The sequence below is a fragment of the Homalodisca vitripennis genome, chromosome 1 (assembly GCF_021130785.1).
Source record: "Homalodisca vitripennis isolate AUS2020 chromosome 1, UT_GWSS_2.1, whole genome shotgun sequence".
Taxonomy (NCBI): domain Eukaryota; kingdom Metazoa; phylum Arthropoda; class Insecta; order Hemiptera; family Cicadellidae; genus Homalodisca; species Homalodisca vitripennis.
The window spans coordinates 98,942,360-98,961,389 of NC_060207.1; the positions used below are offsets into that span (position 1 = coordinate 98,942,360).

The 19,030-nt window shown below is 31.8% G+C and overlaps 1 protein-coding gene across 2 annotated transcripts in view; it reads right to left on the bottom strand.

The window, feature by feature from the left end:
- Window positions 1–19,030, bottom strand: part of LOC124367534 (dipeptidyl aminopeptidase-like protein 6) — a 170,188-nt gene that overhangs the window by 84,349 nt on the left and 66,809 nt on the right. For both annotated transcript variants that reach the window (XM_046824455.1, XM_046824444.1), the window contains exon 3: window positions 18,645–18,858. In XM_046824455.1, coding sequence (XP_046680411.1) covers window positions 18,645–18,858 — 214 coding nt within the window. The remainder of the gene's footprint in view (window positions 1–18,644; window positions 18,859–19,030) is intronic.

Genomic DNA, 19,030 nt, shown 5'->3' on the forward strand with positions numbered 1-19,030 from the left:
GTTGTGGAATATTTTTGAAATCCTTAATCAGATACATCAAGAAAAGCCGATGTTGGTCTTCAAGAGTCTCTTTTTTATATTGTCTTCTTTCGTTGGCTGACTCCTTCAATACGTTTACCAGCTGTTTGCCAATGTCATGTGGTGCCTTCCTCTTTTTTGCTAGAACAGTTTTATGGTAGACTTTTGTTTGTGTAATTGGGTTGTCGATATCTCCTGTCCCTTGATCATCATCATCATCAGGATCGCGGTCCTCGCCTGGCAAGCTTTTCTGAGTGTTAGTAGGCAGAGTAGCACTGTGAAAAAATTACAGCATATTATAGTAAACATACTGAGATTTTCTAGTAGCTCCAGATCCACTTTTAGTTCCAGAAATCCTTCTCTTTTCTCTGTATGGCGCCATTTCTTCTGTATGGATGTGCCTGAAAAAAGTGGTGATTGCAGTTTACGAATATAACAAGGAAGTAGTGTGTAGTTTGTAATGTTTTTTTTGTTTTTTGCTTTCAGGTATTTGACCTAAGGCAGTTCATTTTCTGATTTGCGTCACTACTATCAAGTGGGAGTTACAACAATAAGAGAATTGGTGAAAAAAGTTTTTTCTGCTATCTGGAATATTTTAAGAGAAGAATGTCTACCCGAGCCTACCGTTGCCATTTTACAGTACTGTCTATTAAACTTGTTCACAAATCACAAACAACTCAATCGCACACACAACCTCTCTCAACTACTCCTGGTCGCAGGCTGGCCGTAGGCAGTGCGCGTTGTTCTATAACAGCTGATGGAAGCCTGGCCGCAACGTCAAGCCGGTCTCGCGCTTGGTCTGTGCGACCAGAGCGTACAGCTGTGGTCGTGCGTCTGTCTTGCGTCGGTCGTGTCTTGGTCTGACTAGTGCGCGTTGCTCCACATCATTTCAGGTTGTCCTGGCTGCACGTTCTTGGTCGTGGTCTTGGTCTTGGTCTTGGCCGTGCTAGTGCGCGTTTACCCTAAGTTGGATTCCAAAACCCACATGTGTATTTATTTTCTTGGTCAGTGCAACAACATAAAATCAATTGTGGAACCGTGAATAAATTAGAGCGGAAATGAATTTCATCAGTAGTTTTGACTCTTTTGAACAGCAGTAAGTTTTCAATCGTACGTATGTTATACAGTTTGTTTATCGGGACAAAAAAGAAAAATATCACTACGGAACTTGAAAAACCTTGGACAATAAATTAAAATAGTACTTTAATTCTAAAAACATACTTTTATATCATATAAAGTTAGTAAATGTTAAAAATCCTATAATACTTTAAAACATAATCCTAATACGATTTTATGACGTAAATGTAAGAAATATATACATTCATTATTGGAGATCTTTGAAAACTTGTGAAGTCAATACAATTTGTTTTTATAATTCCGTATAATTTACAAAAATAGTCAGTTGTTAGCTACGTATCCTCTCTTATTTCTTCTCTACAAGTCAAGAGAAGTTTAATGAAGGGTTCAATATAAATGATACAATAACGGAGGAATTCGTATCTCTAAATGCATTTATTGAAAACGTTTTACTATAATAGTTTTCTCTCTAGGTATATTTACATTTGTGTTATAATATAACAAAGAATTTAATGAGAACCTATTAACTTGTACTGATATCGCGTTGGAGCGACGCCGCCGGCAAAACGGTTGTCGGCAATATAGATACTTCTTGAGATTGCATTGCGCCTTCCCGAAGGAGGAAGTTAGCATGCAAATCTCCTACAAAACCGTTATGAACCCTTTTAGCATGAATAGAAATCACATAGCCTCGGTTCTTTTATTACCTTCAAACTATAGTGATAAGAGCTGCTAAGAAGTTTATAAAACTATTGTCGTCTGAGTGAAGATGCTAGCAAAAAGTCGAAGCACAAAGAAAGGCCATTAGTACTCTTGGAGTCAAAGTACAGAGCTACGATTTAATTATAGCAGAGTATTGAAACAGTCGGAGGTGGAAATTGAAACGAGAGAGGTTAGATATAGTCAAAGAATAGTGCTGGACTGACGGCCTTTCATTAGCGTCAATGATAAATTATTTGAAATTTCACAATTTTTCGGATTTAGCAGTAGAGTCCATTAGATTTTTATTAGGTTTTACTATGTTTAATAGTTTTCGTGAAATAAGATATTTGCCCTCAAGTTTTGTGATATTGTACAGTAGAAGGTTGATGATTTCAATATAATGTATAGTTTGATGAACTAAGTATACTGAACTATTTTGTTTTTCGAACATATCTTTAATCAATATAATCGGTGGCCCATATTACGGATCACTCTTCCGTACTGACGTGAAGGCAACAAAACATCTAAAACTTCGCTTGGATATTTCAATCTTGTTCATTATGTATATCTATACCGGTTGGATAGATATTGTAACCCGTGAAGCTTACCATATACGGTTATTGCGTAACTGTGTTGTGAATGTCTCACTTTCTGGGCCATCCGACCTAGTCTTACGTGTTAATCCGACCCATGATCAATTCTTAGCCAACATTACAATTCCCAAACAGCCTGAGAAAACTTGTTATTAAACTCTAAATCTCTTAAGATAACCCCATGCTTATAGAATCATTGAGTTTGATTGATATAAATATACTATGCAGATATCTGGGGTATGCAAGTTTGATACAATTCCAAATTTTGAGAATTTGAATTTTATTTCAGACTACAGCACAGCGGAGTGGTTCGAGGCAGAATATTATATATAACACGGGGTTTTATGATATTTTTATTTTTCTATTTGATGTGTTTTAATGATAATAGTTTTCTACTATTATTTGTTATTCGTTATAAAGCATTCTCAGGAGTAATATAATTATTAAATTAATGTTCATAAATATCACAGAATAAAGTGCATTAAAATCTTTCCAGTAGCAGTAAAAGATAATAAAATAATAAATATAAAATAGTATGAGGAGCAGGGTAAAAGTGTCCTTTTGTGAATTTGACAACCCAGAATAATATAGTTAATGTAAGCGGCCACATTAACCTGCTCCTGGAGGACTTTACTACCTCTATGTCAATAGAACACAAAAAGGGTTCAGGATCGCTCTTGAGGTTCATTGTTACTGCTGACCACGAGACCTAGTATACGAGTATACAGCAGACGTCGACAATACGGCCGAGTGGGGACCTGTGTTCAGCCTTTATTTGGCTTGGTTTATGGGACACAAGTGGGCTTTTCGTTACCGTCCTGCCTCGAAGTGCGCATGGAAATATGGCCTAACAGCTGCAAACCATACGGCTATTGTGATCTGTGGTTTATAGCTTATTGGACCTTGGAAACTCAGGCAAGGGAACTTCTTTATAAAAGAGTTTTAAAGGACTGCAAAAAAGTGTAGGAGCTGTGAGACAAAATTTATGTGGTTGAGCTTATAAAAAATAAACTTTTAGCATATTAAAGTAGAGGCAGAAACACTATTTTTATTCTATCAACACTGCCTTTTTGGTCGAGAGGCTCTTGAGTGTTCTATAAAATACCAATAATGTAAAAATATATTACATGGCTTTGACGATGAAAAAATAACACCGTAACCAAATTCTAATTTGGATAGGAAAACTAATATTTTAACAAACTAAAATAAAAAAAATTAAACGTTAAACAGATCACATTATTTTTTACAGTGGTCTAACTAGAAAACATGGATACTATTAAATAATCTGAAATGAAACGGCCTGAATCATGAAACATTAAAATTGCGTTTAAAAATAATTGCTGTTTCTCAGAATAATACCTCTATTATGCTTTTAAAAGATAAATCAAATAGTTTTTATGAAAATCAAAAACATTCATGGTGGCTTAAAATGGGGCTGTAAACGACACAAAAATACCTCATACAGAAAGTAGATTATAATGTTAGAAAGCGGAATTTCTTTAAACTAAGTACCGGTATACTTTTTAATGTAAATATATATTTTCTTGATCAGGGCAACAAGGTTAACGCAACTACTTCACCGTGAATATTTTATACCAAAAGTAGATGACACTGGATAGACGTGAGCGCTTTATAACTAACGTAGACTTTTAATACTAACGTGTGTATATACTTTCTTGAACGGAACAAACACTACAATGTCACGGAAAACACTTTAGACTGGACTTAATTACAATGGCTAGAAGTAAACAATTTTTGACCAAAGAAGACTTTTCAGACCTATATATGTAAATACATTCTTGATTGGGGAACTACACAAACGGTAACACGGTACCTTAAATATCATACATTAAAAATAATATTATACCGGCCGGAAGTAGACGATTAACGGGACTGGAAACGCTTTAGACTAGTATTATATTACGATATGGCTTTAGGCACATGGTTTTTCATTGAAAACTACGTTTCAGACCTATGTACGATATGTATTTATCTTTTAGTTTGGAAAAAACGGCAAACTGTATTATGCGAAATTAATCTGAACCAGAAATGTGTCTTAACGTGCAAACCCTGATATAAAAGCCACAGGTAGTCTTGTTTAACTTTTCAACCTTCTACGCTAACGCTAAAGTAAAATATACATTAAAGATGTGTACTTTTGATTGAAAGGGCTCCCTAGTTGTACATCATAAGTAGTTTTATTACGATCGCAACAGACATAGTAGATGATTTATCAATATCGTCGACTATCCTCCTTAGCTTCGCACAAGACAATTGCTGATGGGAACAGACAGAAAAAGGCTCAAAAGAAGACCGGCCTTTCCTACAAATGTTAAAAATAAATAATAGTTTAAGTTTTTCTGAATTAGTTAGAGCTATTAATACAAATAATATATAATGTTGTAGAAAATCAGTTTACTTCATAAGTACTTATTACACATACTTCACGGCCCTATACCAAAACATTCATATTTAAACTTCCAGTCCAATTATTTTGTAATGGGTCAGGAGACTGGAATAACATCACTTGTTCAGTTTTTCACAGGATATAAAGGTTAAAATGACCACAGAGGAAGCCTTGTAAACCCTAAATGTAAAAAGGTGTATCATATTTTAGTTTGAAGTCCTTGATCCTATATACTATTTGCATTTTCTAGGTTTTATCATACTATACTTAAGTTTCATATAAAATTTCCATAATCTATTGAATAACCAATGTTTTATTAAGGTACAATAACTAGTTGCGTGAAAAACGTATACTATATCTTATAAGAACAAATGAGCAATAGACAATGATGTGAAAATAAACCAACACGTATTTTTGAAGGCTAAAATATATTCAAGAAAGACAAAATCCATTGTACAAACTCAATAGAATCTAAATTATCGGCAATAACGGTTATAATAAAACAAGGTGCTTACTTTACAGCAGTATTTTAAAAAGTAAACATTTTATATAATATTTTAACCTCTTGATTTACCGTTATAAAGTCTATAAAGAAAAATCGTTATATAAATGCAAATACTACAAATGTAAATTATATGATTTAATGTACAAAACTAACTTACCAAGAAAGTGTTTAATTTTAAACTGATTGAAGTACATAATTACTGTTTAAGACTGTATTAATAAACAGCAATAAATCTCGTTCACTCCACCACCAGGTCTACCTCACCCCCACAACCCCTCCTGCTACCTAACCTACTTCCAGCTTACCCTCCCTCTTGTCTCACGTTACATCTGCTTCTTTATATTGAACACGACGTTTGTTCTCCCCACTTTTTGATGGAAATATGTCGTTCGTTATACGGCTTCTCGACTTTATAGATATGATTGCGATCTTACAAACGCAAAAAAGGAATACTTATAACCACAATCGTTAATTTTTGAATACTAGTACCTGCCTTGTTGAGCCTCTAAATTGAAATTATATGTTTAAAGATAAACTTCTATAATAAAAAATAATCTATTACCGTTGTTTAAAACTAAAGCAAAAAAGTTCAATTAGCATTACATAATAATAAACAGGCCAATTATGTATGAACTGAAGTTATTGACACCAAATAATTACTATTAGTTATTTATTATTGTTGTTTTATTTACGAGGCGGGTCTAGCACAGGGTTATCCATTTTTATTATTATTTTATTATTTGTTCTAAAGGATTGGTATAAATGACTCTATGCGTGCACAGAACTCGAATTTCTATTCCAGTGTACCAATGCACCTGCTATTTAATGCTTTTGTTACAAATAAGGTGATAACGTTATATAATTAATAACTAAATAACTTGTAATAATTATACAAGTCAGAAGTACAACCGACTAAATCTCGTGTAAAAGACTTAGTTGAAGTTTAATGCAAAATGTCAAGTCTATATTATAGTCTATAAGCTCATTTCATTCTCGAGATATAATGTGGATAGACAGACGATCAATCACAAACGAAATGTCACAGCCTCCAGGTGAACAGAAGATATACATGCACCATATACAAATAAATCACTACAACCAAGTATTATAGGATCCGACTAACGTAACCAACTTCCAAATAAAAGTTTCCTCAATGCATGCGTTATTATATCACGTGTTAAAATATCAAATGACTGTAGTCAGATTTTTTTTAACAAACTTGTTTACTATATGATTTTCTTTTTGCCATCATGGTTACCCATAAGGTCAATGTAACTCTATGTTTTCTATACAGAATTAAAGCTTCATAAAAAATGTCAGTCTGTTGGCCAGTTCCTTCCCGTGACGTCATGCGGATAAACACACAGAAATGACATATTTCCCATTTCTACGACTAATAAGCTTCGTTAACGCTCAGCCAAAAACGTTATCAACTATCGGCGTGGTCATGTGATACATATCTTACCACATAAACAATTTTACTTGTCATCAGTTGATTAACTCGGATAATATAAATATGATTCCTCTTGTCATTTAGACACTTTTTTAGAAATTGCATTAACTTTAGACATCTGCGCCTCCTATAACCACTGATCGCTGGATTAATATAATATAACAACTCAATTTTTCAAAACACCAAAATATGGTTGAGAAGTGTAAAGAAGTATCTTACTGGCATACTATTGAAACTGATTGCACTTGTATTTTATACAGCAAAATGGGGTTTCTGGAGAAAAAAGATGTGTTAAAATTCACGTAGATTTTGCACAAGAACCTAGTACTGAATTACATAGAAGTATTTTTGAATAATGTGAGTTTTAATTACGTATGCATAATTTTCCAAAGATATACCTGCTTATTTTTCAGAGTTAGAAAAGAATATTGATAACAGTATGGTTGAGAACAGACTATATTAAATAGAAGGACAGAGTAAATAATGATAAGGTGGTGATATCATTAAAAGGTAAAGTGATAATCTTAAAACTAATTTGCTTTTTTATAATACACACAAAATGCCATTCGTAATCAAGAAACGATAACAAAAAAAGTATAAGCACAATTAATTAACTAACTTAACTAAACATATCTTTCAATCAGGCGATTCAAATGTACCACAAGCTCAAAGAAATACATTAAAACGTCTCATATAATCAGAAAAATATTTGGTTAAGGAATAAGTTTTATCAAAACTACAAAGCCTTTCCTGTAAATATGTGGTATTCTATAATAGAAAACATAGAATGGTTGGAACTGATTATTTTTTTCTATTACGTTCTTTGCCTGAATTGAACAAGAGACTTCCCATGCTGCGATAGAGAGAAACTTAGAAGTGGAAAGAGTTTAGATTTTAAAACTTTGTTCGTCCCGCATCCCCAATCTGGAATGAAAGAGCCTCAGATGTAAAGGCAAACATGTATCTCACAGCTCTATCTATGTGCATAGTTTCGTAACATAAACTGCTTTAGAATTAAACGCAATAGACCTTCAAAATAACATCAAAGGGCAAAACTACTGTTCATAGTTATATTTTCTGTAAATAAAAATTCAGTCTAAGTTTGAGTTTGGAAAGTTTGTGCAATTATTATTTGTCATTAATCGTATAGAATCGAATTAATATTTTAAAACTTTATTTTGTGTGGCAGGACAGAACATTTTTTAAACCTCCAAGTTACTACTAAAAGTCATAAACATTGTTATATATTTAAGTAAGTAATGATCTCTTCTCAGTTATTTTACTAACAAAAAACGGCATTTCCTAGGCAAATGACTCAGAAAGACAGCAACAGATAAGGAGATATGTTAACGATAAAGCATTTGACAACACGCTGAATTCATGGATTCACGACTTATTGAAAATAAGACAATATTGAATGTATAAACATTGCTAATAGAATTGGGAAGGAAGTAGTCGATATTTTGCAAAATTACAAATCACTGATCTTTTTTAAAGGGCAGCCGAGGCCATACAAGTGTCAAATTAACGGTGGCTGGTTCCATTTAACAGCCGAGCTGTCAGGCAGCGGCAAGTCGTCGATTGTTACTTCTTCGTCGTCAAATATCGTAATATAATTCACATAATTTTTAAAATATAACGGTGCCATTAACTACGTTAATTAGGAAAAGGTAACTCGATTGAGATGGAAATGGGTTTTGTAAAAACCAAAATATTTGATCTTGATCGGCAATCTGAAATGTGTTCTTCAAAATTATTTGAGCTGTAGTTTACTAAACTATTGATTCACCAAAAGAGGAATTTAAATGTGAGGAGTATAAGTAGTATAGGCATACTACTTATACTAAGTTAGTGTATGGCATTTTTAATGCGTTATATTTATTATTATTACTTAGTTATATCACTTCATCTTGTTTATTATGCCATAACTTTCGGTACGATAGATTTTTTATGTATAAGTATTTACAAATGCCTTATAGCATAACCGATATATTAATTAGTATGCATGAACTTAGACAAATTAGTATGTATGACATTAGAGACAAACCTAAAAAATAATTGTAAGTATTATTATAATTTAATATTTAGACTTTAGAAATGAATATTTTAACGCACATATTTCTTAACAAACGTTCTTCTACCCCTCTATACTATTAATTATCTATTAAACTATTGACGTTAGTTGGCAGAAAACAAGGGAACACAAAGTTTCAAGGATTAAACACAGAGAGCTTAAATTTGTTATAGCGAGAAACCACTGGATAGTAAGACAAAGAAAATTGGTAAATATTTGACGTAAAATATTCACATTGATTAATAATGGATATAGAAAATACTTTTATATTTATAAGATCATTATGTAGATATCGTATGTAGGCTACTGTACGTAATAAAAGTAATGGTTCCACTTTAGCGAAGATACAATTCTTCTATATCACCATCAAGAAGATTATCTTAACATTTGTAGGATTCGTAATCATATGACACAGTACTGTATTAATTTTCTCTATCCGTTATTGATCAGTGTGAATATTTTATGTAAAATATTTACCAATTTTCTTTGTATTACTATTCAATGGACTAAATTTCTTCAACCACAAATGGTAATGAGCTTTGTCGAGCCTCCCGAACATAATTGGCGCATTATGATGAGGTGTCTGCCCAAAAGGTCGATTTTATTCGACCCACGTTTCGTTCGCATTCAGTATATGAATGTTCTCTTATCGGGTAAGTAAATTGAACTTTTCTTAATATCTATTCTTTGCATCTATTAATAAAATGTACCAAATAATGAAGGTATACAGTCAAATTTTTATTTTAACCTCCGCTGGAGTCTCCAAATATGTGGAGGCAGTAAAATCTTTAGGCAGTTGGTATTCTAGAAAGTAAAACAGCATATGTCAGATGTTGACGCTTCCTTTTTCCTTCGCACTATACAGAAAAAACTTTTACCACTGACTAGGATGCGTATATTAAAGAAATATATTGATAATTGCCTTTTGTAATGAGCGTCGTTTGTCGGCACAGACAAATTTCAACCGTAGTCTATACAAATTCTCTCAAATGACGGTGTTTTCTACATCTCTCACTTTTGAAGAGCCAGAAGGTATTTTAGGCCGTTTTTTAAACGGTATTATAGAAATCAATCTACAGAGATAAGAGTTTTTCTCGTTAGTGGTCTAAGGTAGATTAAACTGTAAAATATATCTCTTCCAAAGTTAGGCCTACTTTCTCAAAACATTTATATCTACACTTACATGATGCACAAGCCTCATTCCCCCGTATTATCATTTTCTTTGTTACATCACTCTTCTTTGACACTTCACTTCCTTATTATTATTCATTATTTGATTGTATCAAACAAAACAATATATATATATATATATATATATATATATATATATATATATATATATATATATATATGTCGTAAGATCCAGATTAATCACAAATAAAGTAACCTAATTCACTAAATAAAACAATCTAACAAAACTGAAAACAATAGTAACTATACTCAAAATAGAATATTAAATTAGGCTACATCGGCTGAAAAATATCAGGATTTAATAAATTTGGAAATAGATAGCTCTAGTAATTATTATAAAGTAAAAACAGATAACATAGTTAATTCATTCTTTCATATTTTAAGAACACACTTTCAGTCATGCATTTACTCCTTCTTCCCCAGAAGTGCTACAAGTAAACTCTTATTCCCCTGCAGTTAATATCTTTAACATGAATATCCTAGTAATATAACCCGCAAATAATATAACTATGTGCACGGATATTTCTTGGTGAGACATTTAGTTAACTCCTTTTTTCCTGTGCCCTTCATATATAGTTGCTCCAGAAATACAGCACTATTAAGTGCTATTAAAAGAATATAGGAGAATATATCTGCACCACATTTACCCATCACGCAAGAGCTCTTCCTACAGTAGAGCAATCACGAATTAGCACAAGTTTCAGCTGAAAGAACTTTGCGTCCAATACCAGCTGAACAACTGAGTGGAGATGTTTGAGGAACAAAGCAAAACCGTAGTGTCTAATCCTACTTTCCCATTAGACGAAATGGATTTACATTGAAAGGAGTAGTATTTGTAGAACCATTTCCGTACTGGGATGGGTCAATGTAACTTCTGGAAGGTTAAGTGGTGACAGGCTGAAGATGATCCCCAGATAATGGAACATATTGTCTATTCTTGTACACAATTCTTGTTGCGTTTATATACGTGTCTAAAATGCTTATTCTTGCAATTTTATGTCTCACAATGTGATATATGGTTGTTTATAAGGTATCTCAACAAGAAAGAAATATTTTAAACCTTCTTTTCGTCCAATAATGTAAAAAGTATGAAACAAATGAAATATTTTAGTAAAAAGTACATTTTTGAATGAACTACTTTTGACATATATTTAAAGCCACCTCCCGTTACTTAACATATGATACAAAAGTGTAAAAACTATTCATAAGTTGTAATATGCGATACACATTTTTACTGGAAATGTTTAATATTTAATAAAAGAAGCAATACAGTGACTTTTCTAGCGTTTTATTAATAAACAACAATGTTAAATTAAATCTTGTCAACTGTTCTGCTACAGGCTGCCCCCTCCTCTCCTACAACACCAAACCCCCCCCCCTTGTCCACGACCTACCATCTCCATACCTTGAGAACCTTCCCCTTTCTTACTCCCTTGTCTCAAGTTACTCTTCTCTCTTTATATTAAACACGGTGTTAGTCTTTTCCATTTTTGTACGCTTTGTGTCTTCTTCTGCTGTATTTCTTGACTTTGTTGATATTAATGGTTCATTGTTTCTGGTAGTACAAAACATTGTCGGCACTATAAAAGACAGCTTTTTACTCTTTACAAGAATATTTTAATAATGTCAAATAACTCTATTAGATAATTAAGCAAACTTTAGTCATAAGTGTTTGTCATCACTTGTCATTATGTTTAAGGCTTTGTGAACTTGATATGTTTTATACATCAAGCAAAAGATCAACAGAATAACATTTTGTAATTATAGTATCATTATAATTATTCATTGGTTCACATTATGTAATTAAAATTTAGTTGAGAGCATAATGCTTTCTTACATGTTAATGTAGTTCATAACTGTCTTAAATAGCATCCTTTCGTTGCTTATAACCCGTCTTCATGAGGATACATCTATTTTCTTTATGAAAGATTTAAAATATTGGAACTATTACAGTTTTACAATATAAAATAATATTGTATTTTTATTATAGTAAATAATCCCATGAGGGATCTAAAATATTCTAACAGTGTTAAAAGGAGAACTATACTCCCTTCTTTATTTGTAATCCGTAAGAAACAACGGTGTGTTTATTTCTAACAAACAATCACAAGTTTTAACAATAAATAATGTTGGTTTAATGATATCTGATTTAAACTAACTCTCCTAGAAAAGAACCTTGGTTTTGCCAGACGACAGTAGAAGAAATCCGATTCCCTAATCCCGAAATACAGAAATCTGAAAATTATTAAAATAAAAAAATCTGCTTTAATTGTAAATTTACGCTGCTTAGTTATTTTATAAACGCAATATTTATTCAGAAAAAGATTGAAACAAGTAGGCCTACTCTACGTAACACACAACATAATATGGTTAATTGAACATTTTAAATTAGAAACGTCTTTACTGTAAAGCGAATGTTTTCTATGAAAGTTACATGTAACTCGCTCTAATTGATTGGTATTGTTTTATTTCACCGTTGCCTGAGATAGACATAAAGTTATATTGAGGATCGTATAAACTACTTAAGCACACAGAGTTACAGTTTTGTTCAGGTGGTTTTTTGCACACCTTATCTAAACAAAAAGAGGTAACCTTCCAGTCAGCATTTTTTAAAACTTCCCAAGCGAAGAGAATTTACTGAACACAACGAGCGAAACTACCAGTGACTATTGAAAAATAAACTTCCTAATCGAGGAGGGTTTACTGAACACATCGAGGGAAACTTCCAGTGAGCATTGTAAATGAACATTCTAAGCGAAGAGTTTGCTGAGTAAAACGAGGGAGACTTCCAGTGACCATTGTAAAAAAAAACATCCTAATCGAGGAGAGTTTGTTGAACACAAAGAGAGAAACTTCCAGTGAGTATAGTAAAAAACTTCCTAAGTGAAGGCAGTTCAGGTTTTGTTCTTGTGGCACCGTCTTCCTAAACGAAATGTGAGAACTTCGAGTGAGCACCGTAGAAAGTTCGTAGGCTCAGATTTACGGTTCGCTTTACAGTAGCAAAATTGAAAGCAACACTTTGTTGTAGTGAGTTGTAAAGAGTAATTTAATTCTTACCCCTTTGAGATAGAACATTTTAAGAACTGACAGATTGCAATTAAAACAGTTTATGCATTGAAAACATTGTCACATATTCATTTGTATCAACTAAAAATAATATTTCTCAACCTTTTCAAAATATATTTTCAAATATATATATAAATAATTAATTTAAATGTGATTCCTGCTATATTTTGTCAAGGCCTAATACTCATCTTTTGTTACAATTTGCGAGTATTTGTATTAAAAAATAACTACTAAGTTTTTATAATAATTCTGGGGTAACGAGTATACCACTCACGTTACTGTGAACATACATTATAATTGCTCGTCAACAGGATATGTTCAGTAAGGAGATATGACTGATGGGAGAAGGGGAAGGAGAACATAAGGAGTAATTGGGAGGTATGGAGGAAGTGGGCAAGGTGGAAGGGAGGTAATAATAAGCTGAGGAAGGAAGTGGCGCGGGGAACACGATTCATTAGCTACACTATTAGAGTGAATGTACTTCCGTTATCGTTAATGAATATTCAAACCCAAACGACTCTTTTAAATAACACACCATAAACATGTTGAAATAGTAAATGAGGATCATTGTAATCGGCAAAATAGAGATAGTAAAGCGAGTATAAATACAGACTGTGTTATTTAAAACTATTTCTCCGGCCATTACAAAAAGCCCTGTTCAGTAGAAATATAAATAAAATATGAGCTACTACATTCATATCGTTGAGCGGTTACACGTACAATCACACAATAGAACAGCGAGCTGGAAAATAATTTCCAGGTTCGCGCCTGAATGGCGTCTTTCAGTCACAGTTATATGAGCTGATCACTATAACGTTATATAAAACAAATAGATAAATACATACATATTACTAAGTGATTTTAAATTATTGAACTCAATTGTATTGTATTTATTATAAAATAAATACATATTTTAATAGTTTCCAAGTGAATAAATACCGGCTACTTTCCGAGTGAATTAGCAAGCACATCGATTCGGTATTCACTAAGTACGGTTTTTCTCATTATTATAAATATATACATATCTATATTCAGAACAGTAATTTTAGAATTGAAGAGATTCAACAAGTGGAAATGTAAAATATACTAATATCGTTATCTTCTTAAGCTGTTAGGTCGTTGTAAAGTACAAAATTATTATTTCTATAAATAAATAAAAAATTAAATACGGACATAGTGACTGTTCATATGTATACACTATTTTTTTAACTAAGATAATTTTAATGAATGCATTTCATTACGCTGCAGTAAATTTTTAATGGATAAAGATTTCTGTTGTTTCAAGAATACCAATTATAGATTACCTGTGTGGTGTTTTAATTTTTTGACCTTATTATAACTATACTCTCGATAAAAAATAATAAAATTTATAATGTGATTTATCATATCCAATATCACACGCAAATAAAACACACTTTTGCATCAGAAATATAACTTATTTAAACCAAATATGCTAATACACGTGTAAAGCCTACGAAATTGCTTGCCAAGCTGCGGGTAACTGCTAGTTAATAATATTTGGTTGATGTAATGCAAATTTAGAGACTAATATGAGATTTTTTGAAACTTCAGAGTTGTATTAATGCTGATACAATGCTGAATCGGGGCTTAGCCCAGAGGGATTTTTCGAAATAAGAACATATAATATGTCAATTTCAGTATAATCGGTTGTATAATTTACAAGCGAACGCCTAATAAATAAACTCAATTGCGCATATGTATAATATTAGTTAGGAATAACCATTGTGAAACATATCTTTTACAATAAATAAATTTTATTACCATTTAAGAAATTGATTTAAATTATTTGGTATAGTTCAATATACATAAATTCTACATAAACCAGAATGGACTATGATGATTATTTGTTATTTTTATTAACTTTAATTATTTATTTATTAATGTGTTAGTATTACTCCATGACTTCCCACAAACATAATACTAATTTGTTAGTCTGAGCTATCTTAAAATAATATTTTTTGTAAGTTTTTCGTAACGGTTTATGGTTAGTTGATTACCTACTACCTATACTTAAGTATAAAACTTTCTGTGTTGTATTTGTGTATAACTCGTCACTACCTATATTCTCAATTTGTAAATAATGGTACAATATGGTTATAACTATTTATGAGTACTTTCACATTAAAAACATGAATTAAGGGAACCAGAAGTAAATTAGCTTAGATTAATAAGAAACCACGAAAAAGGCCGATTGTTTATGATCATTAGGCATTATTGATGATAGAGTTAAAAAATCACTCAATCACTCATAAACATTCATTCACGATAAGCTTTTACTGCCATCATTTCTTGAATTAATTAAAGCATATTCCGGGAAAAAAGTGAAGAATAAAGAAACTAACAGTGAACATTTGGGATATGAGAACCTGTTGATGGATTTGTTTTAGAGAACAGCAGCTGAGGCGATAGAATTGTCGAAGTAACACCAATTAGTTTCAGCTAGTGAGCCAGCTCGCTGATTCCAAACCCACCCCATCGTCACGGGCCTAATAATATAATTGATATTATAGATAGATATTATTCAAAGATCGATAAGTATACTCGAATGAAAACTTCAATATTTCTGTTTATTATCCATCTGAATAGCTTGGATTATTTATTCTTTAGAAATACTAAGTTATTAAAGGATTTATATAAGAGTAATATAAACGTAATCCACGGCTTTGACAGCAATTTTATTTGAAAAATAGGGATACCACGATTCACGCTAACAATCCGAACCTGAACTAGTATAATATACTGTTCCGTACCAATGTTTCAGGTCAGAAATAAATGTTTCATTACCTAATATCAATATTAAACCTGTAAAGAGTGAAAACGCAAAATATATATAAGTATATTTTATCATTACGATTAAACTCTTAATTTTACATGGTTACAGGAATATAACAGTTTTACAAACAAATTGTCCATACGCAAAAAGGCTGCATAAATTGTAACCAAAGCGATCTACTCCATGAATATTCGATACTTATTTGCAAGACCATACTTGAGTGTCTTGTTATCTAATAGCTAACCAAAATATAAAACAAAATCCCACTTTTTACATGATTACCCCTTCTTATAGATCCGTGGATATTAATAAAGCTCGACATTGCGATTTTATGGAATACATATTTCATGAATATAATACTTATTAAATAAAAGATTAATGTGTAATGTTACATATTATATCTGCCACTTTGTATATGAATTTTGTATATGAACGTTTGATTTAATTACGAATTTTGACCGAAATGGCAGAATCGGAATGGTGCACGTATTATGAAACACATATTTAACCTAAAGCAATATTAGGGTAATTTCAGCCAAAGGGCGGAACATTAATGATAAGTGAAAAGATTTTCGGACAACTTCTCTTGATTTAATGGCCATGAAAAGAGGTTTGATACAAATTGAATAAAATAACAGATATTGAATGAGTTTCCTTTATTAACAAAAAAGACTTAAGTACGGTTGTCAAGCTAGGGATTATTGTTTAGAATTGTCTCGACCCTTGTAACAAAACTTCTTCGATTACATTCAAACAACCCAATTACAATACACCACTGCAGAGGATCTAAAATGCTTGTACTAAATATTCTACAGCTGTGTACGTTTTGTGCAGGTTTAAAACATCTATAAATACTGTACTGGAAAAAATATTTATGTAAAATATATTTTATCCCATAATATGTACATATTATATTTTAAAAATGCTGCCTGGCAACGATGGATATGGTAATACTGTTATAGTTGTTCTATGTATTTATTATATTCAGGTAATTTTGGATCTACTATAACCAAAATTACAAAAAAAAGCAAATATGATATGTTTTTAATAATTTTTGCTCACGAAAAAAAACGATGGTGGCTTCCGAAATATTACTTTTGGAATATATTTGAAGATGTTGGTTGACGCAGAACAATGCAATAATCTTTTATAATACTATAAGAATATTATGAATTTTATAAAAATTGGGTGGTGTTTTCTTAACAATTTTAAATTATTTTTGTAAAATTCCAAATCATTCGTTTATATGTATACGAAACTGAAAATACACACGTATAATTATGTCGTATAATTAAGTTAAATCCTATACATGACGAAGTGTGTGCATTAAAATAATTAGGGCATCTAGACTACAACAAGATGCATTAAACAGGGATGGAAGGTCTTGCCTGTTCTTTAAAAACGGTTTGTGTGTAGTACAGAGTCATAAAAAAGATATTGCGCCTTTACCGGCATATTTATGCGACACCTACAGAGGTTCCCTCTTAAACCGTGTTATCCACCGTGTTTGTGGCCAATAATTCTGAGTTAATGCCGACACAACTCACTTCCATCCCTCCATCTCTCAAGATAGAGAGCCATGCACTGTAAACTAACCAACGTATTATAACTTTATGATAAAGTGAGGTGATTGGTGCAATTATAATAAGTTTGCGTATATATTGATAATAAATCTTAAAATATATTCGTACTGTAAACCACTCTTTAAACAAAGCCAATCGAAGAAAAATGAGTCAATTCAATTCAAATATTTATTTTCACAAAATGTTATATATTATAGCAGTGCTATAGTAACAGGTGATATTGTCCTGTATTATAAACTGTATTAATTATACAAATAGTATTTGTCGATATAATATTATTCAATTTAAGTGCCAGTATAAAAATTATGATATATGGTTATAATGATAACCGCATTATTATAAAATGGTTACTTAAAGACAACATAATACTGATATAATTGATTGTTTGTTAAACTTATTCCCTAATTCCAGTTAAATAAACATTATTCATAATAAAAGAAAATAAATACCTATATATTTCTATTATTTTTGTCTTATATAAGATAAAACATATTTTTAATACTAAAGGCGTTGGCCATCCAGTTGATGCTAACCAAACATTTAACCGGCAGAATGCAGTCATAAAGGCTTTCTTCATATTTATATTCGTAATAGAATTAAACTGAAAGATATCATAACAAAAAACTATCCATAACAAACATTTATGAATATTTTAGAATTATTATTATGTGTACATTAAGTACTAACCGTACGATATTACCAATATACTACATCTGAAAAACATATTTAAAGTAATTAATTTTCATTGGTTTGTAACACGTATAGTCCCGATTAGTAATCAAAGATTTAATTTTTCCTTGAAAAAGAAAAGTTATAAAAGCCTTGTACTATGCTTGTATTTGAAAATCAATTTTGTTGGTATTGTATGGAACTTTATACAGTTAGTTTCATTTCTATATGTAATTAGAAATTCCGTAATTCTCCTTATCAATGACACATTAGTGTGTTTTCTTAGTGTTGCTTGCCCTCTTTAGTCTTAGAATCTCAAATGTTAATACAGCAAAAAAAAAAAAATAAATAAATAAAAAAATTAAAAAAAACTCGACAGCAACCCACAGTTAATTAACCATGTGTCATTATCTGAGTCAATGTAATGCCCTAGCTAGATTACATCAGGAAACATTATAAAATTCTTCTATTTAACTAAACATAAACGTCTAGCCTTTATGGATAAAGCTTACCTGAAACCCAAGATCCATTGAAGGGTGTGGTCTTGAATATCGAACTCGTGATGTGATCTAAAGTAAACTTAGTCCCTTGCACTCTAGGTCCCTCGTCCGGCGGTGAGAGAAGAACAATGGAGAAGAGGATAAGACCCAGGACTGCCACTATCACCAGGAGGGCGATCAGCATCCCCCTCCAGTTACGGACATTGGGAGTGCTCGACACCAGCTCCTGCAACACCCAACCAACCCTTATAAGTCTTTAGAGCGGGTTTTCAAAACAGTTGATGGTTTTACAACATCAACCAAGCACATAATGAAATCAAATAGAGCTCCAAGTCAAAGACAATTAAGCCAGTGTTGTCAAGCGAGATCTTTTATGAAAGATCATGCCTATGAAATAT